Source organism: Pithys albifrons, chromosome 10 (genome assembly GCF_047495875.1).
Source record: "Pithys albifrons albifrons isolate INPA30051 chromosome 10, PitAlb_v1, whole genome shotgun sequence".
Taxonomy (NCBI): Eukaryota; Metazoa; Chordata; class Aves; order Passeriformes; family Thamnophilidae; genus Pithys; species Pithys albifrons.
This window is the reverse complement of record NC_092467.1, coordinates 22887226-22908716: the sequence shown is the minus strand read 5'-3', so window position 1 is coordinate 22908716 and position 21491 is coordinate 22887226. Positions and strand designations below refer to the sequence as shown.

Sequence of the window (21491 nt, the reverse complement as noted above, 5' to 3'; positions counted from 1 at the left end):
AACAAATTCCATTTGATGAGGAAAAAACTTGTAACAAAAAACATAAACCAGCCCCTGCTTCCTGCCCAATTGGCAAGGACTTCTATTAAGAAGACAAGTGAGAAAATAGGTGCCCCATCAACTCTCCCCTTCATTACAGACTGTCAGCCTCACAGCAAATATGACCAGCTCACTGAAGGGCATGGGAGGACACCTTCAGTAGGTTTGGAGATGCAGCTCCTCAGTTACTGCTATTCAGTCTGAGGAAGGGAAGTCATTTACACCAGCAGCCTTCACTGATGGGGTAGTTAACCCCACACACACCAGTAACAGTAATGGAGTGAAAAAATGCATTTGTACATCTGATTTTTGAAGTAGAGTCGTGACCATCACATCACTCAGGTGGCATCTCCTTGAGTGGAAGACACCACAGAAGATGAGCTGATGAACCCTCCTCTTGGTACATGGCTGAAGCTCCACCTTTAACAGGAGCATAGTGTGGGTTAGGAAACACTGAAACAGAAGAAACTCCAATTACAGCTCTCAGAAGTTTGCAAACTTGGGTTCAAAGAATTAGACAGCTTGAACATTTTATATTTGTTGTGTTTCTAGTTCCAGCTGAGGAAAAACTAAACAAACAGAAGAAAGGAATGAGGAGACAGAAAGAAGAGGAAAAGCAAAATGCTTCCACTGAAAGACACAGGAAATGCATCTATCACACTATAGCCAGCAAAATAGATGTAAATATTTTCAAATGTTACTCCAGTATGTAAGCAAATTCCCCAAGGAGGCTGTACGACCAAATACAAGGAAAGATGGTCCAAATCCCTGCTTCTAAATTGACATGATGAATGCTCAATATGCTCAGTTCTGATTCTTTACTAAGAATTGTGGCTCATCATGAAATCAATTTCTTAACAGCAAATATAATTGACACATACTTTTATTTATTTATTTGGACTCCTCAAGAACAGCAGCTGAAGAAGATTAAGTTACATTAAAGTGGTCCAGGAAAACAAAGTTTTAACGACATTCCACCAAAACTCACAACCCACCTCCACAGCCCTGGAGGAAGATTCAACTCGAGGCCAGCACTGCCCTAGGGAAGTGAGGGGCAGGCAGAGGGGCACAGACACCTGCAGAGCACTAACACTGCAATGCCATTTACCCTCTGAAGCATCATCTTTGCACAAACACGCTGAAAATGCTTCCGTCCACCCACAAAAGTCATGAGGATCCCACTTCCTCACTAAGTTCCATTGCCCACCTTTGTGATACATTGCCTAGAGATTAGATCACTAGGCAAAACAAGGAACTTCAGATTAGTATCAGTAGTGCTAAATGCACAAACATCTTAAGAAATACAGCTATAAGTGATTTCTCTATCAGAAATTTCTCTATTAGAAAGGACCATCTCTTATAGTTCACAAGGACAAACAACCCTGTCTGGAGCTTCTAAATTAATAGCCATTTATCATCTCCAAAGAAGTGTTGGAACCCTCATGGACAAAAGAATCAGAAGTTTTCAAGGCAGACACTTTTTGTTGGTTTCTCTTAATAAAGAACCAAAATGATGAGTTTATAAAACCAGATTCAAAGGATGACGATAAAAATCCGGCAAAAGTCCATGGCACATTTTGCATGTGACCTCATGCTGCATACTCCTCCAAGATTGAGTAATATGCTTGATCTCTTGATCTCCTTTGGATTTTATAAACTTTCTCCTTTAAAAAAATTCTGTTTCAATTACATCTTACCTTTAAGACTAGCAGCACAGAGGAAAAGCAGAATTGTGTTCAAATAGACACAGATGAGGAGCAAAAGCAACAGTCCATTTGAGAGTTTGCCAGTGTTTTTAAAGAAACATGGAAATGAAACAACAACAAGCTAAAATATCAACTGTAAGACTAAGCAAAAAGCATGAAAGAGACATTTTATTTTCACAGAAGGCAGTTGTTTACCAAAGGAAGAAAAAAATAGGAAGATGACTGCTTCTTGAGTTTTTGATAATTTACTAATCTTTGGACAAAAATATTGTTAACAATCATTAAGTGACTTGCTGACAGTCAACACAATTCATCTATGGATATTGCTGGACTTCTATATATTCTAGTTTCCATAGGTCCAAAATTACTGTCTTCCATCCTAAGTGGTAAGTATCAGCTTTCTGGTTTTACAGATAGGAGATAAGGATAACCTAATAGAGAATAATTACATTTTTTGGAGATGGCATGTGTTAGGACTCAATTAGTAGTCAATAAAAACTCTCAGCAGTCACTTGGGATTCCTAGCTGAACTCCTTTCTGAAGAACTTTCCAAAGAATGTCTAAATAAACTGCTTCACCGAAGTCAGAAACTATAGCGCTCCCTAATATCAGGATGTCTAATTCTCAAAACTTCAAAAATTAAATGCTGCAGTTCTTTCAAAAATCACTTTAGCGCAATGGCCATAAAAAGTGAGGCAATTAAACGTCTGATAGGAAATAAAACACTCACCTATCACATCCATTTTTGGTCAAATGAAGGAATGCAGGAAGATAAATTGCAATGTCATAATTTTGTTGCTGTAACGCTTAAGTCTTCATCACTAACCCTCATCTGTTACATCTACAAATGGGCAATGCTTTCTTTGGACAGGAAACAGGGTTTTTCTATTTGTAGTGTAATGAATCCAGCAGTGTAGGTCCAGGAGAGACAAACAAGCGATAAAGAGATGAGAATAAATAATTCGAGCCAATTCAAATCCAGGAACCCCCTGCTCAGACTAAAAGGAATCAGTACATCTGAAAACAAAGATACTCCCCCAAAGCCTAGAAGTCTGTGATTCTGTGAAATGTATTTTTGTGAAAAACAGGGTCTCCACCATTAAAGCTGCAGGGGCAAAAAGATCAACTAAGAATTCCTGGAGCATCATAGCTGAAATTGCAGTTTCATGTCTGTGGATAATACTGTTTACTAGATTTGAATGTCAAAATCCAGTGCTCAGCAGCTAAAATGCCAAATGAAAAAATCAGTCACACTAAAATTTTAATCACCAAACCCTCCCTCTGAAAAATGTAGTTAATTTTGTTGCAGAATGCACCAGGCTATGGAACACTGCATCTCAGGAAGACTTGCAGTGTTTAGCTGGGTGTGAGAGCACACTAGCACAGCAGAATATATGGAAAGTATCAGCAGTTATTTATTATTTACTATTTCCCAGATCACTTGAACACAAAGTAATGTTATTCTAAACACAGCAAAACAGACAAAAAGAAGCGCTTCTTTCATATGACATGCAGATTTCTCTACACTAGATGTATAGATGGGATCCATAGTTACTAAGATGCCTAACAGCATCCCCAACTTGGGAATACCAAAGCTTCCTCCCTTTGGAACCTGGAGAGCGACACTGGAGCAAGGACTGCTTCATGGTCATGTATTTTTCTCCTTCCCTAAACACTTCTAGGGAGTGTTTTGAGACAAGACATTGGAGCAAAGGACTCTTTAGTTCAGCCATTTTTGTTTTCTGACAAAGGAAGTTCAACCCTTTCTGTTGCAGCAGCACATTTACTGCACAGGCAACTGGCACACCAAAGTTTAGGGGAATAAATCCCACTTGGAAAGACCAACTACCTGAGAGAAACAAAGTCTTTAACATGAACAGTTCACAACACTGTCAGTTTCTTCAGTAACTTTGCAGGGGTAAGGGCAATAAAGGCTGCCCTTTAAACTTTTCTTTGGAAGGTCTGAACAGCCTGGGCAAAAAATAACAACACCTTTAAAGAAAAGAAAAAGACAACTCGATATGGCAAGGATGCTTTTTTTTTTCCCTAGGCTGGACTGAAATTGAGAGGAAAAAACACTGGTCAGTGAATAAACTGCTTTACATGGTATGCAGATGGGACCTCAAAATTGGGGAATGTGGTTTAACAGTAGTGTTACAAAATGCTGTACATAGTCATGAGGCTTTGAATTTTTCTCACTCTTCTTTCAGTAGCAGTAGTCCAAAAAACGCTGTCTTCACTGACCTCTATTAGATTCAAATGTCATGAATTCAAGCAGACATCAATTAATCAATTAATGTAGTAAGTACCACACTGAAGTCTTAAGAAGAGGAAGGCTACATATTGGGAGGAAAAATGTTTCCTCCAGAAACCTTGCTGTAAATACAGAACATAACTCTGACCTGAAGGAACTCTTGCAGATACTGTGACCAAAAGTGCCCTCACAAAACTAACAAAAATCCAAACTGCTTTAGAGAAAATAGAGAATAGCCATAACCTTTAACAGTAAGGACAGCTGCAGAACCACTGAGATCAAAAAACCCTCCTGTTTACTCCATACATTGTTCCAGTGAATGCTCTTCTGCTAACTGATTTTTTTTCTTTCTTTTTTTCTTCTTCACTTCAAAGAGCAGCTACTTGTCTGAAAAGGCCACCCAGCCAACATCCAAACTGCCATAGGTAACCTCCATGAGTCAGGGAACTGAATAAAGTTGGTCTCAAAGAACTGTGAACAGCCCAGTTAATCAGACATTCCTTCACCTTGTATCACCGTAACTTCACTGAACATCAGCCCTACATCAGAAGTAGGTGATTTGTGGCTCTCCAAAAGGGAGAGGGAGAACGGATTTTTCCAAGATGTTTTATGAACAGGCTAAAGGAGACCCCCAAGAATGAAATAGGTTTCCCTTTTCAACAGGACAAATCCTATCCTCTCCTTCTTGTTAATTTTTCACCTGAGCCCAAGTTCCATAATGATAAAATACAGCTTTGACTGCTGTGCAGATCAGAGTCCCTGACTCAAACAGTCCAATGACACAACCACTTCGGGGATTTCTGCATTCACTGATGTAAAAAGGGTCACTAAAAGAGGATGACAAGGGGCAGGAGAAAGATGCATAACATTTTGCAGCTGTACAGGACACTTCTTACAGTTTTCAGGTCTTCAAGAATAATCCTTTTCAAGAGCCGGGGGGGAGATATTCTAAGAAGGAATTAAAAGGTCTGAAATCAACCAGAAGTATCCAAACACATTCAATATGCAAATCAAAAACACTGTTTGTTGGCTTTTCAGTTTATCCTTCTTTAACAAGTTGGAACAGATTGCATAGCAGACAAGGCAGAAACAACATATACATGTTCTGTCAGTTTTCTGTTCTTCCCTTTGTGGTCCTGATTCTCATTTCTGAGAGCAGGACAGGGGCTGCAGCTACTGTTGGGAATAGCATTTCTGCCTGTTTTCCTTTCAGCTGTGAACTGACAAAGAATCATGTAAGCTTCTGTGTAACATTAGAGTAAAAAGGATTTCATTAAAGTTAATTTAATTGCTTAGTTTTCTTAAGAGCAACTACAGAAAATCTCATCTCAGCCTCGTAATCTAATTCAAGCATTCATAACCTCAAAACATCTTACAGCAACAACTGCTACATGACTCCTTCCCTGACACGGCACATCAGACATAACTGTAAATTAACCTTCCTGCTGCAAAATAGCCTTCACCATGTTTTGTTCATTGCAATGTGTATCACACATCACCTCTCCCATTAAGTTCCTGTCAGGTCTGGGGTCCTTTAGAGTACCTCTTCAGTGCAGCAACAGCATGCTTCTGGAAGGAAAAGCATGTTCTAAATTTATCAATCTAATAAAAACTTACCTTGTTCTTCAGTCCTAGAACAATTTCAAACAGTAAAACAAAGAGGTCTTTACTCATCAAGACTTACTGTCAGGTTTCCAGTCTTAAGACTGGGAACAGAACAAGTAAAATAAAATACTCTTCTGGATTATATTTGACAGGGTTCCTTCAGTCTCTTTCGCCTCAAGTTGCTCCAGCCTCGCATCTTCATAGAAAGCTAAAGATCATGGTGTCACAATCTGGCAGATCACATTCCTCTCTTCTGCTAGACAGCTCTTCTCAAGCACTGCAATAAGGCTTCTTGTGTTCTTTCCGCATAAATGAAATGCTGTTTTCTTAACTAACAGATGCTAAACACAGCTGTTAAAAGTATGTTTTGGTTTTACTGTCCTTCCTCAGCATGCAAGAAGTCTGTATGTGTTTGTTCCACTAAACTCTTCCCTGCCTTGATGAGCTACTACCTATTCCAAAAAATTATGTATAGTGTTCCTAGCACAGGCAGACACCAAGGCTTTGATTTCTCAGGTCACATCCCAGCAATGCAAAAGACAAAGTTAGAGGCAGACTGAGTAGAGTAAGTTGTCTCTTCCCATACACCCCACTTACAAAACCTTCTCAGAGCCAGCTTATAAATTAGAGTCTGACAACTGAGCTGTGTCTGGATACCACAGCGAGTGTGTCCTTCAGAGTACGTGACACGCTTCAGAGGCAGCCCTGATAAACAGTATAATGTTTGCTTGCTGGAATACCCTTGATTTTCATTCAACCATCAGATGGGGTTTCCCTAAAACATTTCCAAGGGGAAAAAAAAAGGAGTATATTTCTCTTGGGAGGTGGAATGTTACTGGCCAGGCAGGTATAGAAAAGTTGGTGCTTGGTGATCACACTGGTACCTTCAGGATTTTCAGAGGCAGCTCTCGCATCAGTTTAACAATAATCTCACAAATGCTTTAATTCAAATCAGGCAGCAACAAATCACCTGTTTCCACAATGTGTGCTGGTGCTTTGTTCATGACCAATATCAAGAATAAAAAATCACATAAATTATGAATGCCGGTGTTTTAACACAAACCTGTATCAAACCCCATGATCACTCACAACATTTAACAGTATTTCTAACTCTTTAACTGAAGTTTTGGGAATGACCAATGCTGAAATAGCCCAATCCATTCAATTTTCCTAAGTTATTCAGGGAGAAAGAAAGTCTTTGCAGGAAGATATGCAGCAACTAGAAGTGTAACAGTGCAGAAGGTGGACAAAACTGCAGTAATTTATCTCTGAGTTTTAGAATAGGTTTCTGAAGGAAGAACATGTATGGCTTTTTATGTGCTCTTCTCTCAAGAGGGTAAAGCAACAGGAGGGCCCCCATGCCATTTATGAGCTATCAGGTATTCCCTGAATTGGGTTTTGCTACGAAAGTAAATTTAGCTTCTTTTTTTTTTTTAATTTTGTAAATGCCACAACTGTAAAAATTTTTGCTCAAAAAAACAGTAGAAACTTGTAAAGTTAACTAGCTGTAACCATATCCACTCCAGGAAAACAAACAAGTAACCATTTGTTAGTTTAGGGTAATGCTACTGTGGTGAAGAACTATAAGCAAAGCAAGCATTCCACTTTACATCTACAGGGGGAAAAAGAACTGAGACTTCCCAGTTTTTATACAACTGGTCTGACTAGTCTGAAGAACACAATATACGAACTCAGTCCTTAGAAGAATATATCAAAAAAGAAATCAATCTCAGACATGACAGGCACCTTCACAAGAAGAACAAGCCCATCTAATAAAAGTGCTCGTTTTTTAATATACACAGTAATTGAAACTATACTTACTACCTTTTTATTCTCTGTGGAAACTCATATTAGTCAGTATGTTATTGTTCTCAGAATCAAAAATGGGTTGAAAAGCTTGTAAATCATTCTCTTTTGCTTTTAAAATATTTGTACATCAACTTTCTGCCAAGGATATGGAGAACCCCTAGTGTTTGAAGGTTTATTAATGATCTCTAGTAGTCCAAAAATTCCTCTATTACTCTTTTAGAAATTCTTTCAAGAATGTTGTCCAGACATACCAGTTCTAAAGCACATAAATTTAAGTATCTACTGCTTGAAATTTTGTTGTTGATACTAAGGAGAGCATGAGTTTTTTCCCTCATCCAAACAGAACAAAATTCTGTGCATCCACTGCACACTTCTACCCCTTTCTATAAATACATTATCCCTGTTTCCCCTTACACTCTCGATAAAACTATTTTTCCATGAAACAGTTCTTTCTTATGAAATTGAACTTTTGGGTCTAACACTATAAAACTGCTCTAAACAATGCCCAGCCATTCATATTTCTTGCTTTACATGCTTTTCCCACATGGTTTGGGTCATAATTACTTCCAGCTTCAGGAAACTGGCCCTTTTAACAGCACCAAACAAGTTTTTGACTTTTTTTGCACTTAACAAACCAAGTAACAAATCAGTTCTATCTAAGCTGCCAGTGACTCCAAGCTTCATGGTCTTTATCTTCTTCTTCATCAACTGAGACTGTGTCTAACACAGGAATCCCAAAGTTACCTAACAAAGACTCACACAAGAAATCCTCACAAGAATACCAAAGGATCAAAATTGAAACAAACTGAACTGAACTAAGAAGACCAAAACAAAAACAGGGATGGCAGTTACATCCCACCCAAATGTGGGAGGTTTGAAGGATGAACAACAAAAAGCCAGATAATTGAATTTCTAGAGTTCATTTTCATAAATATTTCAAGTGCTCAAACAATTAGCACAGAATAGAAGAGATTAGGTAGAAGGAGATAAATTCAAAGTCTGAAATTAAAGAGAAATAAATAACCAATTGCCAGGAAAATATTAATGTAATAAAGCATGCTAAGCCTTGAAATAATCTTTCAGAAAATGTATCAGGACACTTGATTGTGACAGTCAGAATCTTCCATTTAGCCTGTGAGAGACACTCTTATCCCTGCCTAGGCAGGATGGGACATCATTGAGACTTTTCACTACTTTTCTTTTTTTCTCCCTTCAGGACTGCAGGAATACAAAAAGACAAATAGAAAAAAAAAACACAGCAGAAAGAAATCCCACAGCAGCAGGCATTGGTAAAGTCCAGCATTCCAACACGTTTATTGCTTATTTTTACAGTGTTTAATGACGAAGTACCACACATAGATACAAACAGTTTCAAAGCAATCCCCCAGCCTAGAAAGAAAATGAAGGGAAGGGGCTCTGTTTCAGTTCTTCATTATTGAAGCTCTGAAGCAAAGAAATTTCAACAAACATAAGTAACCCAATCTGTGTGTTTCCCTAGCCCAAGCTCCCTCCATTTTTATGGTCTTTTCAAAGTCTAGATCAAGTTTCATTTGAGTTTGCAAAGTGAAGGCTGCTATTTCTGCTCTCCACTCCCCCAGCCCAAGACTCAATTTCTTTGTCTTCTCTTTCTAAAATAAAGTTGAAATCACTATGAACAGTCAAAAAATCTTCATTGCACCCTCCAAATCTACTCTATAATAATGAAGAAACATGTAAATACACAGAATCACAAAATGTCTAGCAAAACACAGAGTCAACTGGAGAAAATATTTCTAATTAAGTATTGCTTAAGAATTCCCAAAATACACAATATAAAATATATACCAAATAGCTAATATAGTGTACTTGTATAATAAAGTTAGTGTTATGTTATTGTGATCAACTATACTGATCTCATAGCCATTTTTCTAATTGAGAGAAGCAGCAGTTCTATTTTGCCTGTTTCTCCTCTCAAGTTAAAATACCCACTGTCCTTTTGTTTATGTGCAGAATGATTCCAGGAAGCTCAAGTATACCTTCCAACATTTGAGAAACTTTAGGATGGACTGGTACTTAGCCAGTCAAAGTCAACCCCTGGGAAGTTTCTTCCATCATTCATCAGCTGAGATTTGTACATCCATACTTCTGGGCTGACTGTGGCAGCAGGTGAAAAGACCTACCAAGCTCCCAAGGGAAGCTTTCTCCTGGTTGTTGTTTAGAAGCATCACATTGTCAATCTAACTGCTAAAGTACCTGTGAAAGCAGTTTCTGAAGGATGAGTTTGAATCAGGGACAGAAGTAGCAGTCACTGCCTTCCATCCCACTGAGCAAATGGCACACCAGCAGAGTAAGAAGTAAAGCAGGCATAGAAACATGAGGGCAACAAGGCAAGGGAAAAGCCCTCAGATCACACGGGTTTTTACAAAAAAAGGAACTTTGATGTGCTCAAGACAAATGAATCCTGTAACGTGCCAAGGCAAACTCAAAGCAATTCTTAAGTTGACTAAACCAAGCATTTACAGAGTACTAAATGATAGAACAAAGAACAACCATGCAACCTTCAGCTTGGCCCACTTAATAGGCATTAAATACAGTCTATAATTAACTCGACGTTCATATGCTGATCCTCCTTCGGAAATCTCTTTTAATTCAATACAAACATAGATTCTGCTCAGGGAATGATTCAGACTTTGTAGTGAATGAGACTTTTGTTTCTAAGACCTGGCCAGCCTCAAAGAACTACTACAATATAAATATTTGATAATAATACAAGCATGCAACTTGTTGCCAAGCACAGATGTTAGAAAGTGACTGTAAATCTTGGCATTTGGTGGCACCGAGTAATCCACTGGCTGAGTCACTAATGTGATTGTTGGCCTTAAGTTGTTCAGGAACTATTGGCCCCTCTGAGAACTAAGACCTGTGAATTGTATTGTATTTTTTGTATAAGTGCTTTTCTCTATACAACCAGCAAACCTTTTTTTTTTTTTCTAGGATTAAAAAAGGTATGGGGCTCTGCTGCTTGGAAAATCTCTTTACCTGGGAGAAACTGATGCAACGAGCCTTTCTGTACTTTGCACCTATTTTGGTTTGATACTCTAATTTTGGTAATGATGTTATGGCTGGTGTAAGCATAACTAAAAGATAAACTCCTTTTGCAACAGATTGTTTTCACTAATCTGGTCCCAAGGAGCCTTATGTCTTGTTTTGACTAAGGGAACAACTGATTCATAAACTGCGTTGCCTACAGAAGTCCTCAGCTTTCCATTCATCCCATATGTCATTAACAGTCTCCACCTGGATACCATCCTGCCCTTTAAAAGCTAAAAGACTTGCTAAAGAAGAGCAGACACCAGGAAGGAAGCATCTTCCATCTTAGTATTCTTCCCAACAAGACTGTTCAGAACTGGTCATTTCCATGAAGCATCCCTACAATATATTTAAAATTGGCCAACCCCTTCCCAGGGGAGATTCTTCTCATAACAGCCTCCCTAATGCTCCAGGAAGGCATGCATCAGACACACAGCACCCACAGAAAACACTTCTCAAGCACTTATGGCAATGTGAACAAAATCTGCTTTCATTACCATTTCCATGAACTCAAGGAGAACCAGTGAACAGAATCATTACATTCCTGTAACCAAAGCAGGCTGTCCTATATCGTGTCCTCGACATCTGCAGGGTAGAGAACACTAAAGTAGCATGCATGGGAAAACTAAACCTGCAAAGGCAAAGGACACGGTAACTATTTAATGATATAGAATCATAGAATCATAGAATCGATTGGGTTGGAAAAGACCTCCAAGATCATCGAGTCCAACCCTTGGAACACTTTCCTTTGTATGTCATTTAAAATGCAAGTCAGAGCACTTAAAGTTGAATGAAGATCTACCTTTGTAGAAAATAATGTTAGTCTTCAGGTCATTAGTTACCACAGCATCAACTAACACAGCCAGCAACAGACCCTGAGCAAATGAAAGATTAAGAAAAAACAAATCTGAAGAAAACTTAATTGTTACCCGAAGTGCTCCGAGTCAGACAAGATTCTCACATGCTGTCAATTAAGTGAAGCTTATAGTTATGATATATGGCAAAATTCCACCAGAATGATTATATCAGAACAACAGATGTAATTAAATTATTTCTGCCAACAAAGTCATCATTGCAGAACGTATTACCCCTTTCAACTCTAAGTAATTCTTTTTTAACCAGAAAGTGCTTCTTTGATGGTAGGATCTTGACTGAGGAATAGAAAGCACTTTTTACACCACTAAGTTCAACTGACTTCAGTGTATACTTACAAAACATATTTGGTACCCTGACCACACAAGGTGAACTTGTGGAACCATAGCAAAGTCCTCTACACTGTCACCCATTTTCCTTTCAAAATTGATTCAGTTCTATGGTATTTTCAGCTGTTTTCTATCTCTTCCTTAGTACAAAAAAAAAAGTCACAGAATAATGCAGGTTGGAAGTGAACTCTGCAGGTCATCAGGTCTATTCTTAAAGTAAGGCCACCTTTAATTACACAGAAGAAACAAATAAATAACAACAGAAAAGAAAAACAAAAAACCAACAAAGGACTATTGCAGTTGAAAAAAAAAGTGATTTCACCTACTTACAGTACATTTCTTTTTTCCTTGTTACCTCAGTATATATTTTAATCATGCTGATTTTTTTACAAGTCTTTCTAGAAGCTAACTAAAGTTAGCTTTGAAAATCAAACATGTACATTTAGGCTGCTAGATAAATATGTTTTTTAAAGACGTCAACAAAATGGTTCTTTAATGAAAAATACTGTAAGAGTTTTTATCATGGGAAGGTTTTAAGAAAATAAATCAGGGTTCTGGAGGACCATCAGCAGGTAAAAGTTTCACTTAGCCTCATACTGAAGTATATGAAGAAGGTCACGTCTTGGAGAGCTGTAATCAAATAGGTAAGTCAACAAAGGATGTAACAGAGGCTTCAGGGGAAGGTTGACCCAATGGGGCTTGCTAAAAACAATAAAGAATAGGACAGTGCATGTAGGAGGAGTACACAGAGTGAGAGGCTGAAACAGAGGTTTGGACACAGCACAGGCTGATACGCCAACAGTGTGTGGAGAGTCAACGGGCATGTTCAATAAACTGGACATTACAAAATATACAAAATAGCCTGGAAAAAAACTTCAAAAACATTTTTCCCTTACTAACACCAAGACATTCACTCAAAGGTTACTTATCAACTTCACAATCTTGGACTAATCTCTTTGCTTTGACTTTTACATGTATAAACTGAGGATAATGTATCATCTCATCCCACAGTGTTGTACAGGTACATACACGAGCATCTCTAAATCACAAGGATGTCTCAACACAGAAAATTCAACAAAAAAAATTGGCAAAATGTGCAACCAGCATAAGTTTCAGAGGGTACACAACAAAAACTGCATAAAACACTACCTTAAACGAGAGCAAAAAGAAACTATTCAGGCTGTCACTGTCATCCTTCCCACCCACTGAATGAGATACAAAGCCTCTAGAGGAAAATAAGTAAATAAATAAGCAATATTCCTACATATTCTGATGTCTTTATGCCATGTTACTATAGCTGAACTTATATACCTAGCTGCTTCTGTAAAAGAAGTTCCTACCTAGAGACTTTCTCATCTCCTGCAAACAGCAGTTCCCAACACACTTATGAGGTTTTTATTCCATCATGGAAGCTCCTAAGCTGTTCAGCAAGACTAAACTCATCATGTAGCCTGTAAGTACAATGAAATGCTCAAAACGTTAATAATACGTTTTATGTTAACGTGACACATTGTGCAGGGGATGTATTCTCAAGTAATTCAAAGCCACTAAATTGCTTCTTTGCCTTATTAAGTAGTAGGTTTTTAGCAGTATTTTTGCTCCCAATACCAAAATTACCACAAGGCTGCTGACCTCAGAAACAGGGTCACTACTGACCCCTAGTGTTAGCAAAGTCGGCCTCAGTTTGACCGATTTCTGGCAAAAAGCATGAGTATCATCCATCCTTGAGCACCGTGTTGTTCTTCTGACACAGCAAGTGCTCCCTGCCCTGTGTTGAGGTTCTTTCCACTCGTTTCCAACCAAAATAGTAATACCCATTTTTAAAGAAACAAGCGGAAAGGAAATATAAACTTCTAAGCATCTCAGCAAATTGCAGATTTGCATTCCCTCTGCTTTCCAATGTTTAATACATTTTTCATTTGGAAGATTAACAATAGGATATCTAGAGCAGACTGACAGTCATGGCTGCAGGTGAGTATTTATAGCCTCTTAATAAGGAATTAATGACAGTGATCCACAATCCAAGCTGGCCTTTAAAGCCTAGTGCAAGGAAAGGAGTAGCATTGCCAAGTTGCTGCAGGACTTGGCTGTCCAGGTAGAAGTGCAGAGTCCAGTGAGCCAGCTGGCCAGGTGACATAAAAGTTGCTTACTCCAAAAAGCTGCAACTACAGAAATGAAGAAGAGTCCTACCGTTGTACTTACAATTTTGAGTCCAGGTCCAGGAGAAAGCCCAGTTTGTCATATTCTGGAAAACAAAAGCAAGGGACACATTATCAAAAAAACTGCCAAGTGTCTCCTCTGCAAAAGGCAAAAACCAAAAAGTGGCAAGTCCTCATGGAAGAGTAATAATTATTTCTAACTCAAAATACATAAATCATAATTTCTAGTCACTAGCAGTTGTTTATACAGATTATTGTTACTTCAAGGTATTACCAAATTAACATTTCTGAATCTTCAGGAAGTACTAGAGCAAGAGAACACATGGATAATCATTACTTTAGAAATAACTAAAATTAATCAAGTTATCTATAGTCATAAAAACAAAGCATTACTGAAACCACTCCTGCAGTGATAAACAAAGCTTTCCTGCTTGCTGTACAAATAATTTTGCCAATAATCTGTATGCCAAACATTCCTCCTAAGTTCTGACATGGTAGAGGTTTCAGATTTTTCTTCATTTATTGTCTATTCCAATACACAACTTCATAATCAAGCAGCCCTTCTTCAAGAGTAAGTGACCCACGGTGGCAAAAACGCTTGAAGTTCAAATGTTGTTCAGTAGGAAACTGCAAAACGAGTTTATGCAAAAACCGGGGACAGCTACAGAAACAAAATTATCACTCAGAACATCATTAACTATACAAAGTACGCTTTGCATTCATCATCTTTGAATATACTGTGATCTTGTAAATCAAACATTTGATACAAAAATAAAGATATTAAACTTCACATGAGATATACAAGAAAAAGTAAAAGGTGTGACCTTCTTGCATGGGGTTAAGCTCAGCAGCCTTCTCACACTGAGAACTGCTGGGTCTCACTAGACATAATAAAAAATAACACAAACAGAAGACAAAGATAATCCAATCAGGGTGTATTAAAAGAAACAACAAGAAAAAAACTCATGAGCTTTTAGAAAGAGCTCATTGGGAACACAAAGATTGCTTTTCTCATGAGACACCCCCAGACTTTCTGCTGCTGCAGTTTACCTCAGAAGACCACAAGCTTTCCACACTATCACTTACTGGCAACACGGGAAAGCCTAAACACGTACCTACGAGAGAACGATTGCACCAGGTAGCTCAATGTAAGCTGTGCCACTGTTTTCAAGCCATTACTATTTAATTACTGAGCCAAGGGAAGTATTATATGTGATATATTTTCAGTAACAAGCTGCAGAACACGTGCCCACTCAGTACTGGCACATGCAGTCTGTTCTCTTCCAGCACCCATGTGCCACCCACCATCCTGCTGTACTTGACGTTAGAAATGCACCTGTGCATCTCTCCTCCACCTTCCACATATTGACACTCCTGCTTCTCTCATAATTTCCTCCCAGTTTATTCCTCCTACAAGAAATTATGTCTTGTCCAACCTTACCTCTTCTGTATATAGGATTGTGCATAAGAGGGTATCCATTCCGGAAAAACAAACATGCCTTCAAATTTTATTAACCCTCCAGACTTCTAAAAATAACATCCATGCTGAGCCAACAGCAAAAGAGATTTTTATTTTTTTGTATCACTGCTTTTTTTTAAACATCTACAGCAATTGACTCACTTGTCATCAGCCTTATCCCAATCAAGCCAACACACACACATGCTAAACTCTAAGCACCACAGATGACAGACCTCCATCGTGATGTTTCACAAGATTTACCTTTTGTTTGTCACATGCATTTCACCTTCCCTAGCATTAAAGTTTTGATGTTCAATGCTCATTACTGATAGAGGTATAAAGTAATCTTATAAAACTGTATGTCAGCCACCTTGCAATGGGTACTTTCCAGGAAATGTATGAACTACAGCAAAACAAACAGCACCAGTGGTTTCAAACTAGAAGCACTTTTGTGTTCTTGATTTTTAGAAGGGTATAAATTATCCTTTCAGGCTGTAACATAAAACCAGAAGCAACTCTGCTCCTTCCTCTCAATGGCTGGTGAGATGAGCAAGCTACTCCAGGCAGAGAAATGCTGCCCTCAGAATGAGTCATCTCACACTCACTGGCACTTCTGGAAGCCAGCATTACTATTAGCTTGGAAATTAATCTCCATCACACGCTGCTCCCTCAGGAAAGACACTAGAATCCTCTGAAAGTACAGATTCAAAGTTACTTTCCTTTTTAGCAAAAATCAAGAGCATTGTTACAGATTTCCTATGTCATTTAGTTGTATCACTACGAATACAGGGCCACAAGTCAGCCCACATGCTGGCTGTGAGCAGCCTGGACTCACAAAAGACAGATAAAGCCCCAAATATCTGGAGAAAGTCAAACACACATAGCCCAGCTGCAGGAAAAGGTAATCCTTGTCTGCAGTTACATATTTAAATTAAAACAAGATGAAACACAGATGCACTAAAACAAAGTACAAAGGAATCCAAACCACAGTTTGGTCAGGGTGTGATGATGACAGGAGAGAGACTGAGCTGATCACTTAACTCATGGCTCGAGAAAGGGGCAATCCCAATCCTACCCTTTCCTCCCTTGAAAACAGAGGTGGCAAGAGCCTGCCTTGGCACTCATGTCACCTCTCTGTGCCCTAAACCACAGGTTGCTTTCTCCTCCCAGCACCTTAGACTTTACTCACCAAGTTAATCGCTCGATACACAAAAACATTTCCACTCTTTTTCATGCAGTGGGATAAGGAAGTGCTGGAATATTAGAGAAAACAGAATGAAACAGAGAGGAAAAGGTAAAAATACTCCAGCATTTCCACCAAAAGTCAGTTTGTGCCAGCTGGCTGTGTTAACTGTGGTTTGATGTTGGCCTTCACCAAGATCATCATGATGATGCTCCCCCACACCTCTACCATTAGGGGGTCTCTGCACTGAAGGACAAGGCAGAGTCACCAAACAGGTACAGTTCTAGAGAACTCCCTTCAGACCTAGCCAAGCTGGTAGGTCTGATCCAGTCAAGGACACATCTGACCCACTGATTTCCAGACAAGACACCTATATGGCTGTGTGGCACAGGATTTATTTTTAAAGAAAAAATGAGTAAACATAATAAAGAATTCAGTTTGCATCCACTGGAAGAACATAATGGAAGAATCTGAACAAGGCTTATGTTACCAGTCTACAAAAGACTGAAAGGCTCACAAGAAATAAAAGCAACATTACTAAAAAAACACAAGGAAATCCTAGGACCACACTCACCTGTGCTAGGAAGCAACAGTTCTCAGCTGACAATGTGGTACAGCAGTGTACAGAAGCACAGAAATGCGTGAACATGGGAAAGGCAGCTTCATCATGCACCGTAAGAAGAAGAGGTCATATTAGGTCAGCAATAAAATGCATTTCTACATTTCCAGGAAGATCAGAATTAAGTAAGAATCTAACAACTGACGACAATTTCATGACAAAGCAAGTAATTGCGAGTATATGAACGGAAGAACAGCCAAGCATAACAATTTCTATAAGTGATGCATATCCTGTGCCAAATTCAATGTTGGCATTAGCATGGGAACTTCTCCCAAGTATCCAACAGAAATCCAACTACCAGGCCACAAGTGAGAAAAACATTGTCTAATGCCTGTAAAGTCCATGCAGACCACCCAGGAAGCCATAAAGCACCATGTACAGTCTCTATCAAGTTTTCAAACTGCGTTCTGCATCTGTAGCCAATATAGCTCCAGAGATGCAAAATGGGCAAAACTTTCCCTTTATGCTACTAATCTGAAAACAACAATCCAGGAATTAACTTGGCTCACTGGGTTTATCCTTTCAAACTATCCATAACCTATTTCACTGATGACTTGAGTACTACTCCTTTTAGTAGCCAGCTACTCAGAACAGTACAAGCAACTCTGTCCACAGAAATATAGAATCAATTATTTTTTTAAAGACGGGCTATATGCAGTCCTAGTTCCATGTTTAACTGGTAATTGCAGTACAGGAGGGAAGGCAGAAGGTTCAGTTTTAGCTATTTTATTCAAAATGTTTGTGTTTGTCAAAGAAATCAGTATGATTCTCAAGAGACCAAAGTCCTATAAAGAACAGCCCAGACCACCCTGATACATTTCGTCCTGTCCAGTGCAGTTGGGTCCCTGCAGAACCGAGGCTCCAGCTGAACTAAGCCTTGGCCACTGTCCACATCTGTGGCAAAGGTCACAGGTAAAATGACTTACTCTGCAACGGAAAAGGTCAAACACATCACATTCACCTTGGTCTAAGAAAACACACATGGACAGTTATAAAAGTTCAACTAATGTAAAGCAATTCTGCTAAAACTCGAGAGACAAGAAAGAATTAATGAAAAAGAAGTCATGTTAAATGGATCAACTGAAAAGGACAAAAGAAACCTTTTATTCCAGGGTTAAAAAAATATCACTCAGGATTACTGAGGAACAATCAAAGTACTGGATAAACAAAGACTTAATGTTGCATCCTTTCCTAAGGATTTTCACTTTAACCTCTTCAGTGATGGAATTTACTGATGGAAGCATTATCTTCTGAGGCTGTTTAAATAACTGTTTAAATAACTGGGGAATAAAAAAAGATTGCAAAGCCAAGCTCAGAAGTAGCAACACTGAGGCCACCTGGGCTCCTCAGCACAGTCCTGCATAGACTCTATGCATGTCTGTGTTCCAGTTTCCTCCTCACTCTCATTTATCCTTTTGCATACACACTTAACAACCTTTTTCTCCAGGTTGTCAAAGTGACACCAAGAAGAACATCAAAAAAACTGGTAGGGCAAAGTCCAGTCCTTGGTGCTTTTCCCTCTTTCATAAAAATACACAGGAGCAACAGAACTGACACTTGTAAAGTTAAGTTCTTGGCCCTTGTTGCCCAGCATCAGAAGTGCACCTCACCAATCTCTGTGTGCGGAGAACCAACTGCACATCTGACATTCCCATCATGTGTGGAAAAAATTAATTCTTATAAAACTTCAATGTAGTCTCGCTTAGGCTTCCTTTTTTTTTTTTCTGGGAAGCAAAAGGATTTCCTAAACTACCCTTTCAGCAAAACTTGAAATTTCACGTCTATTCTCTGTATTCACAGACTGCAAACTGATCTAAAGACATCAGTCCTGCTGCACCAAGCTCAATATTCATTTTCCAAGTACTGCACGTGCTGAAAACAGCCATACTTAGTGGAAATTAATACACCAAGCACCACCAGCACAACTGAAATATAAACCTGAGTTCAGAGTGGGGTAGAAAGAAAAGTGTCTTCAGTCACAAAGCTCTGCATGCTCTGGTGACATCTAAAATCATGAGGGTACTAAGTGTTTCTGACTCAGCAGCAAAAGGAAGTCATTTCTAGCTCTGTATCTTCAAGGTGATTTGGTTTGGTTTCTTTCCCCTGCAATTCCTGACTGGAGACTCTAAAGTCATCTGGACCAGTTTTGCAGCCTGAGGAGAACAACACACCGGAGGGGTCACCTCCTTAGACACCACAACTACATTGTTCATCGCCCAGGCATAGAAGGAAGTAAGCAGTCACCTGCTGGTAGTGCTGTATGGGTCATCTATTAGCAAGGCCTTTTGACTGCTTGTCTTACCTCTAAACTAGGTATAGTAAACCAAAAAGGAGATCATTCTGGGGTATTACATTTTAAAAGGCTCTGCTTATCTTATCATGGACTACATAACTCCTTAAAGTTGTTTTCCTAATAAACTGTAGCAACCTCCAAAGCCAGAAAAGCAACTGACTGCTTTAAGCTGAATTTAGGAAAGACTCCAATAGAAAGATGAAAAATTTCCTCCTATGAACTATATATGCCCTTTTGCTTTTCCCAGAGAGTTGTCTGTTTCAAGCCAGACTGCAACCTTTGCTAAACAGTTGTTTCATTTACTACCATGAATCCACTTGGCCAGTGGAGTTAATGCTGTTGTACTGAGTCTTCCGACATACTATTTATTCTATAAACTGTATCATATTTCCTAATAAAAGTCAAGAGCAATACCAACAAAGCAGTAATCTATACTGGCTTTTAGTGACTTACAAGATGTACTGATTTGATGCAGAAAGATGCCACACGAGAGAGAAAAATCACATTGAAATAATCTGACGTATTCTTAAAGTTGCTTCTTGGCATTTGCATCTCAACTCATTCACAGCTGTATTTTCAATCACTAGAACAGAGTATTAATGAGAAGACAGATTATACTGATCTGGCAAAGCCACATAAGGACCGTGCAACCACTTCATGACAGTCATTGGCAAAGATTCAAGCAGCTCCCACAGTCTACAGCCCAAGGAAATAAAGAATGAAGTGGAACGTCATTAATCAAAAATTAAAAGGGAAAAGGATTTTTGCAGAATAAAGCCACTAAACCCAGCAAATATATATTTCTCATTTTTTTTCTGCTTTACAGGAATGCAGAAAAATGCAGCACAGTAAGTTCATCTCTTCATTCCTGTCATTACGACGTAGCATTAAGACAGATAGAAATGCAATTTCGGGGGAAAAATCCCAACACATTAATGCTGCAATAGCTCCAAATATAAATGTAAGTTGCTTTTCTCAAACCAAGAATATCAACCTCACAAATTCTACTAATTAACATAATATCTAAATTAATTACCACTAACCTGGGATATCGGGGAAACATCAGAGTTTGTCTGTCCTATCAGAGTCTCATTGAGAAAGCAAATGAACAGCAAGGAATCTCCTGCAAGTCACCAATGCTCTTCTCTAATACTCGGAATCTATCACTATGCTACCAATTTGATACCTCATGGTTTCAGTTGTATTTCTATTCCTGGCCTCCATCCATACCACTCTCCAACCAAAATGCAGGCATCAAATTCACTCTGGAGTTGTACTCAGGAGGACAGACACGGTTATTCTTATCCTTCACAAAATGGTTATCTGAGCATCTTCAGCAGCCGAACAAAACAGAGAAAGTTTCCTTCACAGTTTCTCACAGCTTCTCCCAAAATGGTTAAGGACTTTAACATACAGAATCTCTAACAGCAAACTCCTAAAAAACCAAAGACTTAAATTCTTAGATGATTATTCCACTGTCTTGTGAACTCAGCATCTGAAAGCATGTGGGCTTTCATAAGCACATGAGCTGCAGCAGATATGCTACTCTAAACCAAGTCTGAAGATGCATTTTCTTTGCATTAATCAAACCAAACTTTTGATAAGGGTTAATAATTAAACTGAATAGAAAAAAACAGTAACAACAAGCAAGTTAATATATTTAAACAATTTGGACAAGACTTAGATAACACTTTTGGTTCCTTGGGATGTTAGAACCAGTCTCTTTTAAGCCTGCAGTGAGAACATCTGCTATGAGCCAGTGGTCAGTACTGCAATCTAACACGTCCAACAACAGCATAAGCCTACAGCTGTAAGGGATTCAGAACCTCAGTATTTCCAGCAAGCACAGTAGCATACGGGAAAGTTGCACATTCAATGCACTCCTACCCTATGAGGCTTACAAAAATTTAACTTGCTCTCAGACACAGGAGGTAGGAAAAAGTCTCAAACAAAAATAGCAGGGGTATAAATCTGACTTTCAAGGTCCAATGTTTGATTTGGTAGCAACGAAGTAAAACAGCAACTACAGAGGGGAAAAAAAAAGAAAAGGAGCACTAGCTGTGTATGGCAAGTGAATGAAATCTAGGTCTCCTC

General features: G+C 38.8%; 1 protein-coding gene across 7 annotated transcripts in view; it reads right to left on the bottom strand.

Moving 5' to 3' along the window:
• Positions 1–21491, bottom strand: part of ST3GAL3 (ST3 beta-galactoside alpha-2,3-sialyltransferase 3) — a 176749-nt gene that overhangs the window by 115870 nt on the left and 39388 nt on the right. For all 7 annotated transcript variants that reach the window (XM_071564552.1, XM_071564556.1, XM_071564550.1 and 4 more), the window contains one exon: positions 13887–13929. In XM_071564552.1, coding sequence (XP_071420653.1) covers positions 13887–13929 — 43 coding nt within the window. The remainder of the gene's footprint in view (positions 1–13886; positions 13930–21491) is intronic.